Raw genomic sequence first — 18598 nt, 5'->3', positions numbered from 1 at the left:
CATATTCCACCTTACCATCATTTGAAGCATAATACTCCACTGAAAGCATGTTCCTCAGTAGTATCCCAGGGAGTGTAATGTTTGAATCTAATAATTCGCTGTAATAAATGTCTGTTGAATTCTTCACCAGCACAATAGCCCAGTTCTTTATAATACTGGAGATAACATTCGCATTGCTGCATCAAGTGACCTACCCTGCTGGAGGCAAAATCACATCCAATGTTGAAGGGGAATGATTTGTTACCTTGGCTGAGTAAAGAAAATAAGAAACAAGAAACAATAGGACCAAGGGTCGAAAAAACGAAGTGGATGCTGATATGGAATAGAGTGCTGGCTTATTAAATCAATCAGTTATTGCTCAAGAAGGTCATACTAAGGTTTGGAAGGGAACTTGTGTAGATTATAAAGGCCAGCATGACCCAGTTGGGTTGAATGGCCTTGCTCTGTATGGTAAACATCGAGGATGGTATAGTCAGACAAATGAAATGATTAGTTTCTGCTCATGGATATAATATGAAAAGAAAGCCTGGCTGCCTTCCTACAAAACCATCCCATAAAACCATTGCATCACTGCATGGAGATGAACTGAGAATTACGATCCAGTGCATGCCTCCAGTAGTACCACAGTGAAACGCACATTTAGCCTCATGAAGCGATAGTTACAAGCCATGAACAGAACAGATAATATTATGATTTTTATTGTTGGAACAGAGACTGCTTACAGAGCAAAGCAGCATGATAATGTTGATCTATCAAGTAGGGAATCATTTCAATTATACCATCAGAGGGAAGATGTGTTCCTCATGATTAGAATTGGAATTGGTGGCAGCTCCAGCTTGTAAGGAAGGCAAAATATTCTGCTTCTTGATAAACGTCCAAAGTGAAGGTTCTTTTTTCTTGATCTCATAAAGATAAAAAATAATTCTTTCAAATAATGGACTCAGCCAAGGTAACAAATCATTCCAGGAAGGAGGAATGGGATGGAAAGTAAGAATTGTGTGCTTGACTACTTTCGAAGTGAATGATGGAGACAAAACATAATGCTATTCAATTAGTCCAGGACAGCTGGTTAGGATTAAAATCACCAGCTGGTTAAAGGAAGGTTGGCTCTTATCTGTTGTACGTGAAGTGTTTGGTAAATAAGAAAACATTTTTCTCCTATTAGTGTGGTTCATCTTCTAATTTGCACTTGGCTCTGGAGAGAAGACATGCAACCGCTTCTAGCATATAATGTCCATCAAATAATTCTGATGAATGGCATTGTTAAGGCATTTTATTTTCACTGAAGACAAATGCTTCTTCTCCCTATGTGTATGGAGTCAGTTAAATCTTGGATCACATGTGCAGATTGCCTATTTTTCAGTGTCACAGGAGTGAAAGTTTGAATATGTAAAGAATATCAGTTTGGAAGTGAGAAAGAGAAGTATTAGCTGGATTGTGCTGAAAGAGGGAGACAAGTTTTATCATGATTGGACAGTTTGGAGGGGGAAGAGAGCAAGGAATAAGTTGGTTAGACTCCACAAACTGGAATGCATCAGGCAGCAATTAGGCAGCATGCCACTTCATGCAAACTGCTCTCTTGAATTAAACCTGTGTCTAGCCTGTGCGAACTCTATTCATCAATGTCTGTCTAGTTTACATATCAGAGCAAGCAGCTTCATCATGTGGGAGAACATGCTGGAAGAAAGTCTCTGACTTGGGAAGGAATGAGGAATCATGGAAAAGGGGAAACCTGAGGTAAAGTCACCATCATCCCAGAGGACTGCTCTCTCATTAGAGAGAAATGGCTGATGGTGGTTTAGCCTGAGGGTCATCACACTTCAGGCGAGGGGAGACTTTGGGAAAGAGGTAATCTCAGCAGGTGACAGGAATTGAACCCATGCTATTGGTGTCACTCTGCAAACCAGCCAACCAGCCATTTCAGGTAAGTGTGACCCCCTTTGACGTACTAGATTCCTTCGCAAGGGAAGTGGAAAGATGGAGAGAGACTGTCTATTTGCAAAAGGCTCCAAAGCCCTGCAGATACACAGTTGGTAGTCAGTGGGAACAGATAACCATAGAGTCCAATGCCAAGAGGTAAATGCTGAGGAGCTGGATGCAGTGCCAAAGAACTCCAGTGACAGCAGCCAAGGGGTCAAGGTCAGTGACTGCACCTTCAAATAATACCAGATCCAATCCACAACACCATGGCCTCAACCTCTTCTCAAGTCACCACAGTCTTGTCACTCACAAACTAATCAGGTGTTATACCTAACCTTCCTGTGCTTCACATTATCCTCACACATTCAGCAATCTTCTGAGCTGACCATATCTCAAAACTTACACATACTGTCAGCGATCCTACTGTGGCAGCCACATCAGTCAAATGAATTGCACTACTGCTGCCTTCTCCCTCTCTTGACAAATTTGGGACAGATTCAGAGGCAACAGGAGCTAGCTGGAATGTCACTAGACATGATGGTATCCCCCGTCCCTATAATTTTCTATTTCTCATCCCACTTCCCCGATCCCACATTCCACTGAGCTACAAATTGCAGGCTCTTAATTTTCTGACATCCCCATGAGCCACATCTGACTCCTCCCCTCACCCCGTTTCCACAGTACACGCCTATTCTCTTTTGCCATTCAGATGCCTCAGAGGTGTGACCTGGCCAGGTAGCAGAGAAAAACTAAGAAGACAGAGAAGATGAACACACAGCATCACTATTTGATTTCACCCTTGTAGCCATCCTCTCAGATACTGACACTCCACATATCTTAAAGGATAGATTAGAACCAGCATCTGCACATTGGGTCACAGGGATAACAAGGGTAAGGTTGCGTATGAGTTCTGTTGTAGCTGACTCAAAAAGACTTTGGGGTAGTCTTGAAGGGGACCTGTAAGGCTGTACACCATGAAATGCTTGATGCATTGTGATGTCTTCCGTAAAGCCTATCAATGATAATAGTGAGCATGGGGGAGTACAGGGCTAAAATGGCTCATGGATTTGTACATAAACCACAGCCCATCTCTTCCAAGATGGAAGTGGTGATGAACTCTATTCATAATCTTGTGAACACAGCCATGTGGTTGTGTTCACAAGATTAACCAAATGTTGCTCATGTGGTTAATGTTGCAACCTCTACTGCAGCACAAACAGCAGCCTCCCCAATAGTAGAAAGAACTTGATTGAGTTTTTTGAAGAAGAACAAAGAGGAAGACAGAGGATGACGGTGGATGTGATCTACGTGGGCTTCAGCAAGGCGTTCGACAAGGCTTCCCATGGGAGACTGGTTAGCAAGGTTAGATCTCTTGGAATACAGAACTAGGTGAAAGGTAGTGGAGGGTTGTTTTTCAGACTGGAGGCCTGTGACCAGTGGATTGCCACAAGGATCAATGTTGGGTCTACTGCTTTTCATCATTTATATAAATGATTTGGAAGTGAACATAGGAAGTATCGTTAGTAAGTTTGCAGATGGCACCAAAATTGGAGGTGTAGTGGACAGTGAAGAAGGTTACCTCAGACCTTGATCAGATGAGCTAATGGAGTAGCAGATGGGGTTTAATTCAGATAAATGCGAAGTGCTGCATTTTGGGAAAGCAAATCTTAGCAGGACTTATGCACTTAATGGTAAGTGGACGGCACGGTGGCACAGTGGTTAGCACTGCTGCCTGACAGTGCCAGAGACCCGGGTTCAATTCCCGCCTCAGGTGACTGACTGTGTGGAGTTTGCACGTTCTCCCCGTGTCTGCGTGGGTTTCCTCCAGGTGCTCCGGTTTCCTCCCACAGTCCAAAGATGTGCAGGTCAGGTGAATTGGCCATGCTAAATTGCCCATAGTGTTAGGTAAGGGGTAGATGTAGATGTAGGGGTATGGGTGGGTTACGCTTCGGCGGGGCGGTGTGGACTTGTTGGGCCGAAGGGCCTGTTTCCACACTGTAAGTAATCTAATCCTAGGGAGTGTTGTTGATTAAAGAGACCTTGGAGTGCAAGTTCATAGCTCCTTGAAAGCGGAGTAGCAGGGAGATAGGATAATGAAGAAGGCGTTTGGTATAAAAGAACAAAGAACAAAGAAAATTTACAGCCCAGAAACAGGCCCTTCGGCCCTCCAAGCCTGAGCTGATGAAAATGTAATGTCTCAACCTGTCGGTCAATTCCTAAGTATCTGTATCCGTCTATTCCCCACCTACTCATGCATTTATCCACATGCAGCTTAAATGAATCTACCGTGCTTGCCTCTACCACCTCTGCTGGCAACACGTTCCAAACGCCCACCACCCTTTATTGGTCAGAGTACTGAGTACAGGAGTTGGGATGCCATGTTGTGGCTGTACAGTACGTTGGTTAGGCCACTTTTGGAATATTGTGTGCAATTCTGGTCTCCTTCCTATCAGAAGGATGCTGTGAACTTGAAAGAGTTCAGAAAAGTTTAACAAGGATGTTGCCAGGGTTGGAGAATTTGATCTACAGGGAGAGGATGAATGGACTGGGGCTGTTTTTCCTGGAGTGTCAGAGGCTGAGGGGTGACCTTGTAGAGGTTTATAAAATCATGAGGGGTATGGATAGGATAAATAGACAAAGTCTTTTCACTGGGGTGGGGGAGTCCAGAACTAGAGGACATAGGTTTGGGGTGAGTGGGGAAATATATAAAAGAGACCTAAGGGGCAACATTTTCACACAGAGGGTGGTGCGTGTATGGAATGACCTGCCAGAGGAAGTGGTGGAAGCTGGTCCAACTGCAATATTTAAAAGGCATTTGGATGGGTTTATGAATAGGAAGGGTTTGGAGGGATATGGACTGGGTGCTGGCAAGAGTGCTGGAACTAGATTAGGTTAGGATATCTGATCAGCATGGACAAGTTGGACAGAAGGGTCTATATCTGTGCTGTACATCTCAATGACTCTATGACAATGACTATGTCTCTAATACTGCAGGGAAAGCTCAAACCTGTGTTGTGCTAACTCCGAGAGTTAGAGATGATGATAGAAATAGAAAATCACTATATATCCTTCAAGACCATGGACTCAAAAGAAAATGTAACCTTTCAACAATTACAAGAGGATGATTTAGACTAGAATGGCCCATGAGTCAGCGAACAGAATTATACGGTAATGTTACATGAGAAGGAGCAATGTCACAATGACACTGTAACCTTCGATGACACTGTGTACATTTAGATTATAAACAATAAATATTTAAAGATTCTCTTTTCGTGTTTTTCTTTCAATACATGCAGCACTTCATTTATTTTTCATTTAGCTCTGGAATGTGGCTGTTATCAGCAAGAGTGAATTTATTGCTGGTCTCTAATTATCCTCAAAATATATTTGTGGATCTTCTCTTTAAATTCCTGTTACTTTTCTTGTGACCATGTTCTGCCAATTGTTCATGTTAGCCATGGAATTGCAGGATGTTGATCTGGCAATGATCAGGTGAACTGCAATATATGTCCAGCTCAGAATCTCATGTGAGTTTGAGTTAACGGTGCTGTCCACCTCAATGGTGGAAGTCGCAAAATAATAGTGAAGAGCTGCGTGTGTGCATCCTGTCAAAGGAAAAAATACCCTTTGGTCAAAGTAAAGATTTCAAACAATTTTTAAAACTTTCATACACACTGAGTTGTATGGAAATTGAACTTGTTTTATATCAGTGAGTCTTTCTCTGTCATTATGTTTCATCACTGCCAACCGTTTGAAGGTTGCAAGTGTAGCATTTGGCTGTAAAGACTACAATTTCCATGTTATTAATTTGGTCAAAGGCAAACCATGAAGGAAACGTTTAGCAAATCAGGGATTCAATCTTGTTTTATGCAGCGTATCTGTTCAATGATTGGTGCTGATTTGGAAAATGATATAGACTAATAGGGGGAAATGAGAAAGATGCAGGAGGAGATAGGATAATTTTATAGATCATTTGACTATTATTTAATAAGGCAATGCAGGCCAGAAAAAAAATTGATTTCCTTACTGTATTAACATTTGGGAGGAAATCAATGTTCTAAAACTGAGTGGAAAAGCCATCTGGCTGTGTGTGCTTGGCAGACACCTTAAAAATTAGTGTCAGGTGCTACCATAAATGTTGGAATATAAGCTGAATATTGAAGCCTTGCAAAATCTTTCTAGATACAGTGGTTGACTTATACGCCAAGTATAAAAGTGAACAACTAGTATGGGAGGTTGCCAAGGCTGGCCTTCTCCATGCTGGGTGTGCTCTGTAAGATCATTTCTTAAACTCCTGTGCACCTTCACAACACAGTCCACATTGCCTGCTTGATCACTTCCATCCTGTCATTAGATAAAACCTGCATTTGTGGGCTGAAAAATTGAAGGGAACTATTAATGCGACCATAATTATGTCATAGTTGACAATGGTGGGCTTATATGCAAATATAAAGGGCTGAATCTTACAATATTTTGGCAAAGTGTCATTTTTCTTGAGTTCCACGGTGGGTTTCTGTCCGTGAGGCCTAGTGAGTTTTCTAGCATTACTGTCCCAAACACGTCTCATTAATGATCCACCCCACCCCTATCACACCCTTCTTTGCTGATGTTAGTTAGATTCTGCCATTTGCTGTAGCTCAAAGAACCCGCCACTACTGGGATATGCTGGCATAAACTAGCATCCCTGCTGGTGGTGCCATATTTAGAAAGCCATTGGATACCCTGATGAATGCTGCCCTACAAAGTTCCTAAGATTTGCCCCAGACATGACAGAGAAGGGGAGATTGGTGCCTTGCTTTGTGGAACTCCTGGTGGATAAGGTGGTGAACTTCACGCAGGTTTGTCTGGAGAGACCATGATACCATGACAACCCATTCAGGATTAGCACCCAGATCAGTGCGGTCTCAGCCATCTGGAGGAATGCCACATAGTGGAGAGAGAAGGCTAATAACCTCCTGTGACCAGTCAGAGTAGATGCCACAATTTTCTCTCTGCTTTGTCCCACTCAACCTATCTCTGCTGCTGCACCGAAGCAACCATGATGGAAGTGGATCGGCGATGTGCCATGCAGGTCCAGAAAGGCATATATTCATAGGACATAGGATGCGTGTGGCTGCTGTCTATGGAGTGCGCCCTGAGATTATGGCTAAACATAGTGGTCCAGAGGAGCAAGTGGGAGTCACCAGGTACCCGTGCTGACTTGCATGTCAGGAAGTCTCTGCATCTACTTTCTATCTGGTGGTAAAGGAGCCTGCATATAGTGAGATGAGAGTCAGTGCTAATGAGGGTGTTAATGATCAATAATCCCCACGAACAGGGTTCTTACTGTCCCCTAGCGAGAATCTTGTCTCAATTCCCAGAGCTTTGTAAGGAAATGGACTTGTTGCTCCCAGTGTCAAGACAGGCCTTGTTTGACATCTCGTGGTTCTCCCAGATTTCCCATCCATGTCATACCAGTGTTACTGTGAGTTGATTTATATGCTATAATTTATGGTATTTCTATAATAATCTGTAGCTTTTTGTAGTGGTGATTATTAACACAAATGGATTTGTGTGGGCTGCTCATGGTAGATCAATAGGTTAGAAAGACAGTGACATTACTGCATAAAACAGGCATTGCATATAGATAATGAGGGAACATTTTACATCTTTGTCAATTACCTAATGGTCATGGGCAAATTTCATTATGAAGCATTTTCTCTTAACAAGGTGAGGCACTGTTTTAAAGCGGCTACAGAGCAATGTCCTGATGTTTATTGGAGCCTAATTGATATTGCTCAGGACTGTTTAACACCCCCCAGCTCATGACTGCTGGCAAAACCCACCATTATCTGGGTTGGCAAGTAGAGAATTTATACCAGACTTCATTCTGCTGAGTCTCTCTCCTGTTTTGCATATGTGTTCAAATTCATCTGAAGAAGATGGCAAGGGATTCTTTCATCTCTCTACCTGCTGCCTGCCCACACACCCATAATGCAGCTGAAGAGATTGAACTGGCATGGCCCATCAGAATTTTCTCTAGATCCCCTTTGTAAGCCACAATGGTGAATGTACTTAAATGTTGCATGTGAACTTTGCATTGTCAGGATTAGATATTATGCCCCAACAAAGATGAAATAATGCTTTGGAAAGAGGCAAATTGAAAATCATATTTTGCAAATTTAATATGAAACATCTCAATTGGCCCTGTAGTTTAGTTAAACCGAGGCAAAATGTTGTAGCATTGTTTATGGGTAGAGAAAACTTTCCAGCAGTGCTACTCATGTTGTACAATTCACCACAACTATGGGATTGAATGGATATGGAACGCTTCCTTTGAGTAGGCATGAAGTCCTGCTCCATACTACTCTGTCCCCAAGTGACCTGTCCAAGAACATTTCCAGCTGTCTCTTTTAGCTCAAAAGCTGTTTGAGAATCCAAAATTTCACTTCAAGAAAATAAGATCACATGTGTGAAGCAAGTAAAGCTGGGGAATGAGACATACTGGTATGACTGCTCTGATATACTTCAAAATGGAGGATCAGTGTATACAAGACATTCATTTCCAAGTATTGCTGGCCTTTAATTGGTCTTTCCTTCAATGAAACTAGTAAGAAACAACTAGCTTTCTTCCACTAATTGTTCAAGATAATAACTGTATCCCAGCAGTTATAATTTATGATTAGAATTAAGATAATAAAATGAAAAGTTTGAGATGCACTTTTAACCACAAAATGTACAATAATTTGAGATGTGTCATTTCTGGAGACTTGCCTTCAGTTTTTTTTAATGTCATAAGCTAAAGAGATCCCTTGGCTACACTTGTTTTGGTGTAAAGTCATGCAGAAAATTGGAGGATTTCAAATATATTATACCTTGTCCAGAGTTAAGAATGTTTTGTGCTAGCTTTTTGATTCTTTATTATCTCATGTGATGTGGGCATCCCTGACCTTGAACTCAATGATTGCTAGGCCATTTCAGGGGGCAGTTAACATTCAACCAGATAACCCGTACGCATGGAGTCACGTATTGGCCAGACCAAGTAAGAATTGCAGATTAGGACATTAGTGAATCACATGGGATTTTATGGCAATCAATAATAGTTTCATTGCCACTATTACTTCATAGTCCAGACTTGCTAATTGTGTTCCGATTAGCTCCTGTGGTGGGATTAAAAGGCACATGTTGCTAAAAATTGCCCCTGCCCAGAAAAGAATGGTTACATTGTGAATGAATAAATCACCTTTTTGTGTTTCTGCTAACTCCAGGCATTTAGAGTCTGAAATAACTAGACAGTGGCCAGATCCAGTCACTAAGTCACCCTTTATTTACAAGTGCACAGTACTTTAGCTGTGGCCAGCCAGCTTGGAATCAGGCCTCAACTGAGGCGATTCTAAACTATTGGTTATATCTTATTTTTATAAGCAACCTGCGCAGAGATGGTTTGACACACTTCTAGAGCAAATGGGACTTGAACATGTGCCTCCCAGTCCAAGGGTAGGGACACTACCTCTGCACTGCTCAACCAAGGCTTTCCTGATTGGCCCAGGCTAACAAACATGAACAAGAACCTCGTAGTTAAAAAGGTCAACCTGGTTCCAATCACTACAGAGTCCCTTGTGGAAACTCCAAAACTTGGGTTTTTAGGCATAAGGACAATAATTCCTTTTGAGCATTTGTATTTTTGCTTTACTAAGAAACTGATAAATGTACCTTAATATAATATACAAATAGTGTGAACCCTTTGTTTAAACAAAAATCACTTTCACTGATTTAAAATCAGGTTACAAGCCAAGAGCGGGCAAGTTGTTTCAATTTTATTTTAAATAACACATTTTCGTCCTTATTAATCAAATTGTACCAAATTACAATTTTAAAATGTATCAAGCACATTTCTTAAAGCAAAGATGAAATTAAAAAGGAAACCTTCTAACATAGTGCCAGCTCATGGCAGGTTTTGTAGTTGATGATATGTAAATAATTTGAACGGAACCCAAGAAAAAGATCTTTTCAAACAAAGTGTAACTTACACCCAGATCACAGACTGAATCCAAATTGAAAATTCTAGTCTTTTCTGTTGTAAAAATTCCCATAGTCAGGTCTACGAGGGGTCTATAGTCGTTAAGATATGAAAACAAATGATCAAATGACCCTCTGAAAGACCATATTCACTCCTTTTTTAAAGTATTTAGTATGTATTGCTGTATTAGTATTCAGTATTTGGTTATGCTGTTGTGATGCCAAGGCTACAGGGCTATTTGCCAAGTGCTGGAAAATGGGGTTGGAATAGTTAGGTGGTTGGTTTTGACCGATGCGGATGCAATGGGCTGAAGGATTATTTTCTAGTTCTCTGTGATTCTAAGACTCTGTGGTTATGACCTAATGGTTATACCATAAATATATTTTTGTATTAATTAGGGCTATATTCTGCTTTGATAGGACACAACACCAAACACAGTTATTGAGAATAGATAACAGGCTGTTTTCACATGTGTGCTTCCTGAGAACGTGATTTCATTGAGGGGAATAAAGAATTAGCATTTGCTCAATCTGCACCTGTGACAGTGCTTTTTTTAAACACTTGCTCGGTAAAGTTCTATCTATTCATGAACGTGTGTCAATCCAGCTGTGACATGTACATTCACTGTACTGAATATCTAAATTAAATTGGGGAAAATCCTGATCTAGCCAGGTGATACTGAAATGCAAGGCAGTGTTGTTGCCTTACAAAAGTCTGACAGGAGAATAAACATTTCAAACTTCCTCATTCCCAATAGTTCGTTATGTCTAGGAGAAATTTGGTTCCCTGTTTATGGTCAAGAATGGGACAGTAATGCTATATAAATGATAATGAATAAGTTATAGTTCCCTCGACTGTTACACCCACCTCCAATTTTGTCCTAGTCTCAGAGTTAGGTGGTTAGAGATTGCAGCAGAAATGGATGCAAGCCTTATCCAGGAAAGTACTTTTGGCCTTATAATATCACTAGATCTCAAAGCCCTTTTTACTAACATTAGCTTGGTGATCATTAATGACTATGCATTTCTCCCAGTGCTGATGGAAACTTTTAATACCACTGAGGGGGCCAGTTCCCTGCAAACATCTGCTTTCAAAATTGAAAGGAAAGGATTTTACTTCTGACTATGACAGATCTTTTTGTGCCATTTCTCGGCTTTCAATCTTTGCTTTCTGTGATGAAAAAGAGGGACAGGTACAGTAACACAGAGAGGAGCTCTGTGCCACCATATTTAGTCCTTTAAGGAGTCCAGGGAGGAGGAGAGCTGATTGTAGCCAGAGTTACTGTGCTCATTGTACCCACAGGTCCTGAGTGAGATCCCTAGCAAGGGATTGCATTAGAGACCGAAAACTTTTAAAAAGAGATATGAGCTTCTCATTGACTAGCACAAACAAAATTACATAACAAGATTTCATGCCTTAAGGTGGGAAACTAACAAATAAACGAAAATCAACATTAACTAAGCATGACTTTATGGATAACCAGCTCACTAAATAACAGAAAAGGAATTCCCTATTATTTCTTGTATTAAGAAATAATAGTTTAGAGTGTTTACTAAACAAGCAAACTCATGAATAAATGTATTATAGTCAAGTTGTTGAGCTGGAGTTTGTGATCAGTGGCAAAATAACAGTGTTTGCCAATGACTTTAATGAAATTTGACCTATTGATATCTTTCATGATTTTATAAATGGTTGCCTCTCTACCCCATAAGCTCCATTTGAAAAATGTCCTCGTCTATTCTTCTAACTCAGACTCTCCATTCCCAGCAACATTTTGATAAATCTTTTCTGAAGCCTCTGCAGTTTAATAATATCCTTCCAATAACAAGACACAGTACTCCAGAAAAAGCCTCACCAATGTCCTGTACAACCTCAATTTAATGTCCCAACTCCTATAATCAAAAGGTCTGAGCAATGAAGGCAGGCATGCTAAACACCTTCTTAACCACCCTAATTATTGTGTTTAACAAATAAAGTATGTGGAATTTATCACAATGGAGATCTTTGATTATCACCAAATATAGGTATTAACATTACTGTTTCTGGGCCACTAAAGCTGTTCAGAAACAATTATGATTTAGTTTGGTGTCAGAAAGACCATTACCTCTCGTTCATCAAGATTTAGTTTTTACTAAAGGATTTTACAACAAGACAAAGGTTGCAAGATTGAAGGTTTTTATCCATTCAGTGAATTTAAATTGATTGCATGCTGGGGCCTCAACAGTAGTCTCTTCAGAAACAAAGATTCACTGGCAGCAACTTTTGCATAATAAGAATACGTTTTAAATAATAAGCCATCTACCTCTGCATGTATAAATCAAATTACACAACTCATTAAATACAGACAATAACATTAAACTAATTTGTATTGTTTGGTTTTAGGCCAACAAACTAAGGACAAAGACTTTACGGAATACTTTGAATCCAATTTGGAATGAGACTCTCACTTACTACGGGATCACTGATGAGGACATGGTACGGAAGACATTAAGGTAAAATAAAATTTTAACGTCTCAAAAATTTTGAAGCAGTTTAAAACTTTTAGGTATGAAGAAGGGAAGATCTCATAATTTAAGAAAAGGAAATGATTAAGTGTTCAGAGAAATGAGAGTAAAATGGCTGGTCAAAATAAATTTCTAAAAGGCTTGGTTAACCTCATAAAAGATTTTGATGTGAGATGAATTCCTCTTTTTTGTACATGTTTTGTACTGTGCAAGCCAGCAATCTGTGAATATTGTAACAGTCAAGGTACAGGCAGTTCCAAGAAATTGCTATGTTTGATAGGTCCAAAATATCAATTACATTAAACGAACAAAGGCTGAGCTTCTTGTAAGATTTTCAGTAGGTCACACAGCTAAGTTCAACTGAGCAGTCATTTGGAAGGAGGCAGCCAGATGAGAAATTCATTTCATGCAGTCTGCTGGTTAATCAAGCACTTAAGAAGCAGCTCCATTCTGAAGACATGGAGGAATCTCTCTCTCAAGGTAATTGTAATCTCTCAGGCTGCTTCAAATGTCGGAGATAATGTAACTTCCAGAAGTTTAAATAATGAAGGTGAGCTTATATTAGTAATGTTAAGAATTTGCATCATTATTATTTTTCACAACTAAGGAACAGAAGAAAATTGTTTGTTCTCTTTGTGGCAATGTTATGCTATTCAATTGGCCACTTAGTTTGAAGTTAACCAGTTGATGGTTGCGAACTGTAAATTGTCATGATAATGAATCACAACAGCTACATTCAAAAAAAGACTGGAGAAATCTCATGATGTATAATAGCTGTCAGTAGCTGGCATATTTTCTGCACCATCTGTGTCATGCTTTCATCCAGCTACTTGTTGGGCAGTAGACAGTGCACTCCAGACCATCTGCTAATGAGGGTTTCTGGTAACATTGAACTGGAAAGGTTATCAAGTGCAAAAGAATCAAGAACACTGACAGTTATGATTAGGTGATGGAATATTTCCACGGATTGAAACGGTGGTATGTCAGTTTATGAATTTAAAATATAAATGGCATTGAGGAATTAAAGATGAATATATAAAAATGGCAATGATGAGAATGTGGAATAGGCAACCAAAAGGAGTAGTTGAACCAAACAGCAGAGCTGTATTTAAGTGGCAGCTCGATTGTAAGCTGAGGGAGAAAGGAATGGAACAATGTGCTACTGCAGTGTATGAAGCGAGATGGGAGGTGGCTCATTTGGAACATAACTGCAGACATAGACAACATTGGGCTGGAGTGGTGTCATTCTGTGCTATAGAAATGAGACAACATTACTATTAAATAGAACATACAGCCATAAACCACAGTCAAAGCAAAACCCATTCTTTAAAAGGAAATGAATCCATAATTGTTTGAAAAAGAAAATACGCCATAGTGGCAGCAAATGAGTCAGAAGATGGGGTCCAGTTATGGCTCATGCAGAAAAAGACACCACCTGAGATGTAATGGACCACATGGTAAGTTTTTATCTGTGTGGATTCTGTCAGAAATTTATGAGGAGATTTTATTGGTAGAAAACTACAGAAAAAGGGACATTTTTGAAGTGATACTTTTGATTCTTTTAAAAGTTTGAATATGTATTACAGTCCTCTAAACCTGTTGTTAGATAGCAACCTGAAATGTTCTAACTGGCAATATTTTCGATTTAAATAATCAATCAATGCAAAGTTCAGTTAAACTGCATTCATCTTTTCCAAATTAAATATTTTCCTCTGTTGAAATATTCTTGATATTTAGTAAACCAGCAAATGACAACTGCAATAAACAACAGACCACTGTTTTCATGAGAGTTAGTTGGTGTTGAGAGAGAAAGACAATTCTAAATGATAATGAAAATGGCCTGTTTGTTATTTATGACTACAAATAAAACATAATCAATGTGGAGCCACCATGTGCTTCTCTCAGTCTCTTCTTGCTTGCTTTATTACTATTTAGCAGTATTTCTTCATTATATAACATGGATTCTCATGAATATAAATATGGAAAATACTGGAAACAAAACATTATGTGATAATACTGAAATTAGTTTCTGTTGGAAATTGTGATGTTTATAACATCTTGTCAAAGGTCAGTGGTATTATTTAGACATACTTTAGTATAATTTGTATTGATTTCAATTGATTTCTCCAAGTTATCAATAAATATGACTAGAATCATCAGTGAATAAGTGGCAAAACTTTATTTTCTTTCTAACATATGAAGAGCCTCCAGTTTGTAATCAAGGAATTGTACATTTTATGTTTAAAAGCAATGTATTTCATCTCAGAAAAGTCAAACATCATTGTCAGACTTCTGAGGATCATGCGTAATGTCCCAGTTCAAACGATTGGGAAGCATTACCCTGAGATAATACACCCTATAACATTAAAGTGAAACTTTGCAGCTCAACTTCACTTAATTTTGAGGTAGAATCCATTAAATATTCAACACCATTGCTAGAATATTGTCAGAGTTGCTGTGAACGTGCATACCTGACCCTACATGTTATGTGTTGTATTGTCCATTGAAACTTTTCATTAACATGCTCTGTACTCCAGCTGCATCAACGTCTATTGGTTCTGAATACTGTTGACTTGCTCAAGGATTACCTCTTCTGCTTTCCAGTGGCATTTCTTCACAGACAGCCCCATTCATTTCCTTTAAGCCCCTTACACATTTATTTTGAAGGTGACCTGGTTATTTAACCGCAGCCCACTGACCAGTTCTTAGTGGTACTGTTGACTATCATTACAATAACAGCTTTTCACACCTGACCTGACACCGCTAAAGCATTACAGACATTCATTTTGGCCATATATCCAAGAACTGTTTGTAGAAGATAAGCCATGAAATTCACAGATTTCCAAGAAATAAATCTTGTGTAACTGTCCTGTGTTGAGAGGCTCTGGTTCTATTCCAAATTTTACTGAAAGCACCCTTTTCACTAAAAAGTACATTTTAATGGCTCATGATAAATCCAAATGCAAAAATGTTTGATTTTTGATCAAAATATTCTAAATGTCATAATTTGCTGATGGAAATATTTTTTTCCATTTCATACCTTGTTTTGCAGAATTTTGTAGCTATCTATTCATGAATGTTCCAGTTTAACGAACCAATGGATACTGACTAAATAGTTCAGGCTAAACAGTCAAGCATCGAGTGAAATGGTTCCAATTTGTGCAATCACCATAATGGTCGGGTTATTATGACAACGATCAGGTTGTACAAAGACAGTCTTTTAGTTGAACTCTATTAGCCATATTATTATCAAAAGTTAACATATTTATTTGTCTCAATTTTGCTTAATCCATAATTTGGCAACAAAAATTTTCTTTGATTCAATGAGCCAATTAAATTAATAGATGCATATAAACATTCTCTAAATGTGCAGCAGTAGTAATCAATGTGCTGGGAAGGTTGATGTGTTGGTGTATCTTGAACATTACTTTGCTCAGTGCTTTCATGCAAGTCTCTTTGTTAACCGCAACTAATTAACGTGGAGAAGAGAGTAATGTGAGTGAGGAGATGGTAATTCCAGAGTTTGGACTGAAATGGGTGAAAGCACAGCTGCCTATTGTATAGCAAAGACACTCAAGTTAAAGGATCACAGAACAAAGGTTTATAGCTGGATGACATTCCAGAAATGGGGAGTATTGAAGTCATGAAAGGATTTGAGCATGAAGTTGAGAATTGTAAATTTGAATGAAGGTCACTGAATGCAAGTGACAAGGACTTGGTCTGAGTCATACAAACAGAAAAGCTTTAAAGAGCTGAGGTGAATGGTAAGAGGGGGCCAGAGAGAAATACTCCTCCTCTTCTCTTAGCCCAGTCAATGCTGGAAAAGCACACACATGTTAGAGTCAGTTGTTCTTGCCTTTTTTTCAGATCATCTGAGGGATGGACAACACAATTCATGGTGTTAAATCTAAAACAGCTTAAATATGAAGCATGCAACCTCATTAAAATATTGACTCTGATTGCCCAAGCACAGGCTGCAATGGTAGTCAGATTGCCGTGTGTTTCTTCCAAGACCACATGACCCACAGTGACCATTGAGGAACACCATCAGAGTGGAGAGAGTCAGGGAAGACAGGACACAATTCCTTTTTAGGCATTAACTGCCATGTGAGAAATTTAAAGGTCCAGTTTGAATGTAAGTGAATGGGTGGGGGAGGGGGTGGGGAATGAGATGGTGAGTTTGTGGTCAGGTCAGGTGATAGCTAGGTCATTTTGAGGTAAAGGGTCTGGTCTGGTCGGGGTGCTGTTGGATGGTCAGGGTGTGTGGCCCAGACTGGAAGTCATTCTTAGGCTCTTTTGGAATGAAGACCTATACCCACAGGCCCTCTCATTGTCTTAGCAAGAATGTCACCAGCAATTCCCTACTGCAGTGTAATCAGAGTTCTACATTGTAGCAGACTTCAAAGGAATTGTTTGGGAAATTGAAAATTAAAATGGGCAATTCCTCATGCTTGGAACCATCCAAAGATCTCTATTTAAATTGGAGACCAGTAGAATTAAGAAAAAGCATCAAATACACAGTTGAATACATAATCTAACTCCTGAGCAACTATTCAACTGACCCCTTGTTTACCTCTCACACCCCAAACTCCTGTTCCCCAGACACTTACAAGCCACAGACCATGATCAGACATTGCATGGCACTCCACCCCTCTTCCCCTGTTCTGTCCCTTGCCATTACCCCCCCACCCCCACCCCCACCCCTCTTTCTCCCACCAGTCTGAACCCTGCTGGACTGGACCTGTCCCATAAGTGCGCTCCCGGCACCCTTCCCACCTGTTCCAAATGAACATCCACATCCCCCACCCAGCAGACCCAACCCAACAGACCCTTGTCAAGCTAAGGCTCTCAATGGAGCAGACCCCCAGACTCAATGGCCAGTATCTGTGCCCCCACCTACCCAGGCCACCATAAACACCGCATCACCCCCCTTGCTACTTTGGACCCTGACACTGTACCCAGCTGGTACCCTACCCTGGTGTCACCCTACTTGCCTGGCACCCAACCCCTGCTGATCTGGCTTCCTGTGCTGACACTCAACTCCTGCATGCCTGGCATCCTATTTATCTGACACATTCTCTGACCACCCATCTGGCACCCTACCCTCCCAGTACTTTCACCTTACACTTGTCTTTTCTATTTACTTATAGCAGAAGCTACAACAGTGTCTGTCAGAACCTTTAAATTTCAGAATACGACTTTGAAAAGGGAGCATTGAGTGCCTTTCTCTGACAGTCATGTGCTATGAGAGAACTACCAGAACACAACTATGGCTTCACATTTCTAGATCCACCTAGACTATACATTTTTATTAATTTATTATCATGATGCTAAGTGGGACAGTGGTGTTTACCTTGGATTGTGCATCAAAAATCTAGCTGCTAGACTTTTCTGCAAGCTTACCAGCCTAACTTGTTTTTGGAGCCTCAGGATTCATTCAGTTTCTCTTCATGTAGCACCAAAAGTGACAAGCAAGGAACAAAAATAAGCCACTTGGTCCTCCGAGCCCACTCCGCCATTAAATGAAACGATGGCTGATCTAATTTTAACCTCAGTTCAATCTTCCTGCACATTCCCCATAATCTTCCATCCCCTTGGTAGTCAAGAATCTATCGACTTCTACCTGAAAAGTATTTAAGATTCTGCATCCACTGCCTTTTGAGGAAGGGAATTCAAAAGACTCTCAACCCTCTGAGAGTTTTTCTTTGCTCATGTATGTGTTAAGTGGGTGACCTCTTATTTTTGAGCAATGACCACTAGTTTTAGATCCTCTCACAGGAGCAAACGTCCTTTCGACATCCACTCAGTCCCTTCAGAATCTGTCAGATGGTTGCTAATTATAATTCAGTGATGACCGTGACAGCACAAAGTGGAAGGAGTGGGCCCCAAGTTTTTCCTTCAGCTGGTATAGGAATTGAACCTTCGATGTTATTAACTCAACTAAAAAGCCCTATTCTTTCATGCTACACCTGTCAAATTAGTGTTTTATTTGTTTACAGAGACATCTTTCTGTTCCGTGATAAATGAACTGTGAGTCTGAGGTCATAGATTCTCATAACACTGGAGTGAGGCAATCAGGGAACCCCTGGATTAGTGGTGCTGGAAGAGCACAGCAGTTCAGGCAGCATCCAACGAGCAGCGAAATCATGGAACCCTTGCTTTGTTTGGAATTAGT

The 18598-nt window shown here is 40.1% G+C and overlaps 1 protein-coding gene across 2 annotated transcripts in view; it reads left to right on the top strand.

Annotated features, from left to right (window-relative positions):
• The window catches only part of LOC140491438 (double C2-like domain-containing protein beta), a 280010-nt gene that overhangs the window by 137431 nt on the left and 123981 nt on the right, over nucleotides 1-18598 (top strand). For both annotated transcript variants that reach the window (XM_072589607.1, XM_072589606.1), the window contains one exon: nucleotides 12302-12411. In XM_072589607.1, coding sequence (XP_072445708.1) covers nucleotides 12302-12411 — 110 coding nt within the window. The remainder of the gene's footprint in view (nucleotides 1-12301; nucleotides 12412-18598) is intronic.

Source organism: Chiloscyllium punctatum, chromosome 19, assembly GCF_047496795.1.
Source record: "Chiloscyllium punctatum isolate Juve2018m chromosome 19, sChiPun1.3, whole genome shotgun sequence".
NCBI classification, from domain to species: Eukaryota; Metazoa; Chordata; class Chondrichthyes; order Orectolobiformes; family Hemiscylliidae; genus Chiloscyllium; species Chiloscyllium punctatum.
Note: the sequence above shows the minus strand (reverse complement) of the source record. Positions and strands in the feature narration are given on the sequence as shown.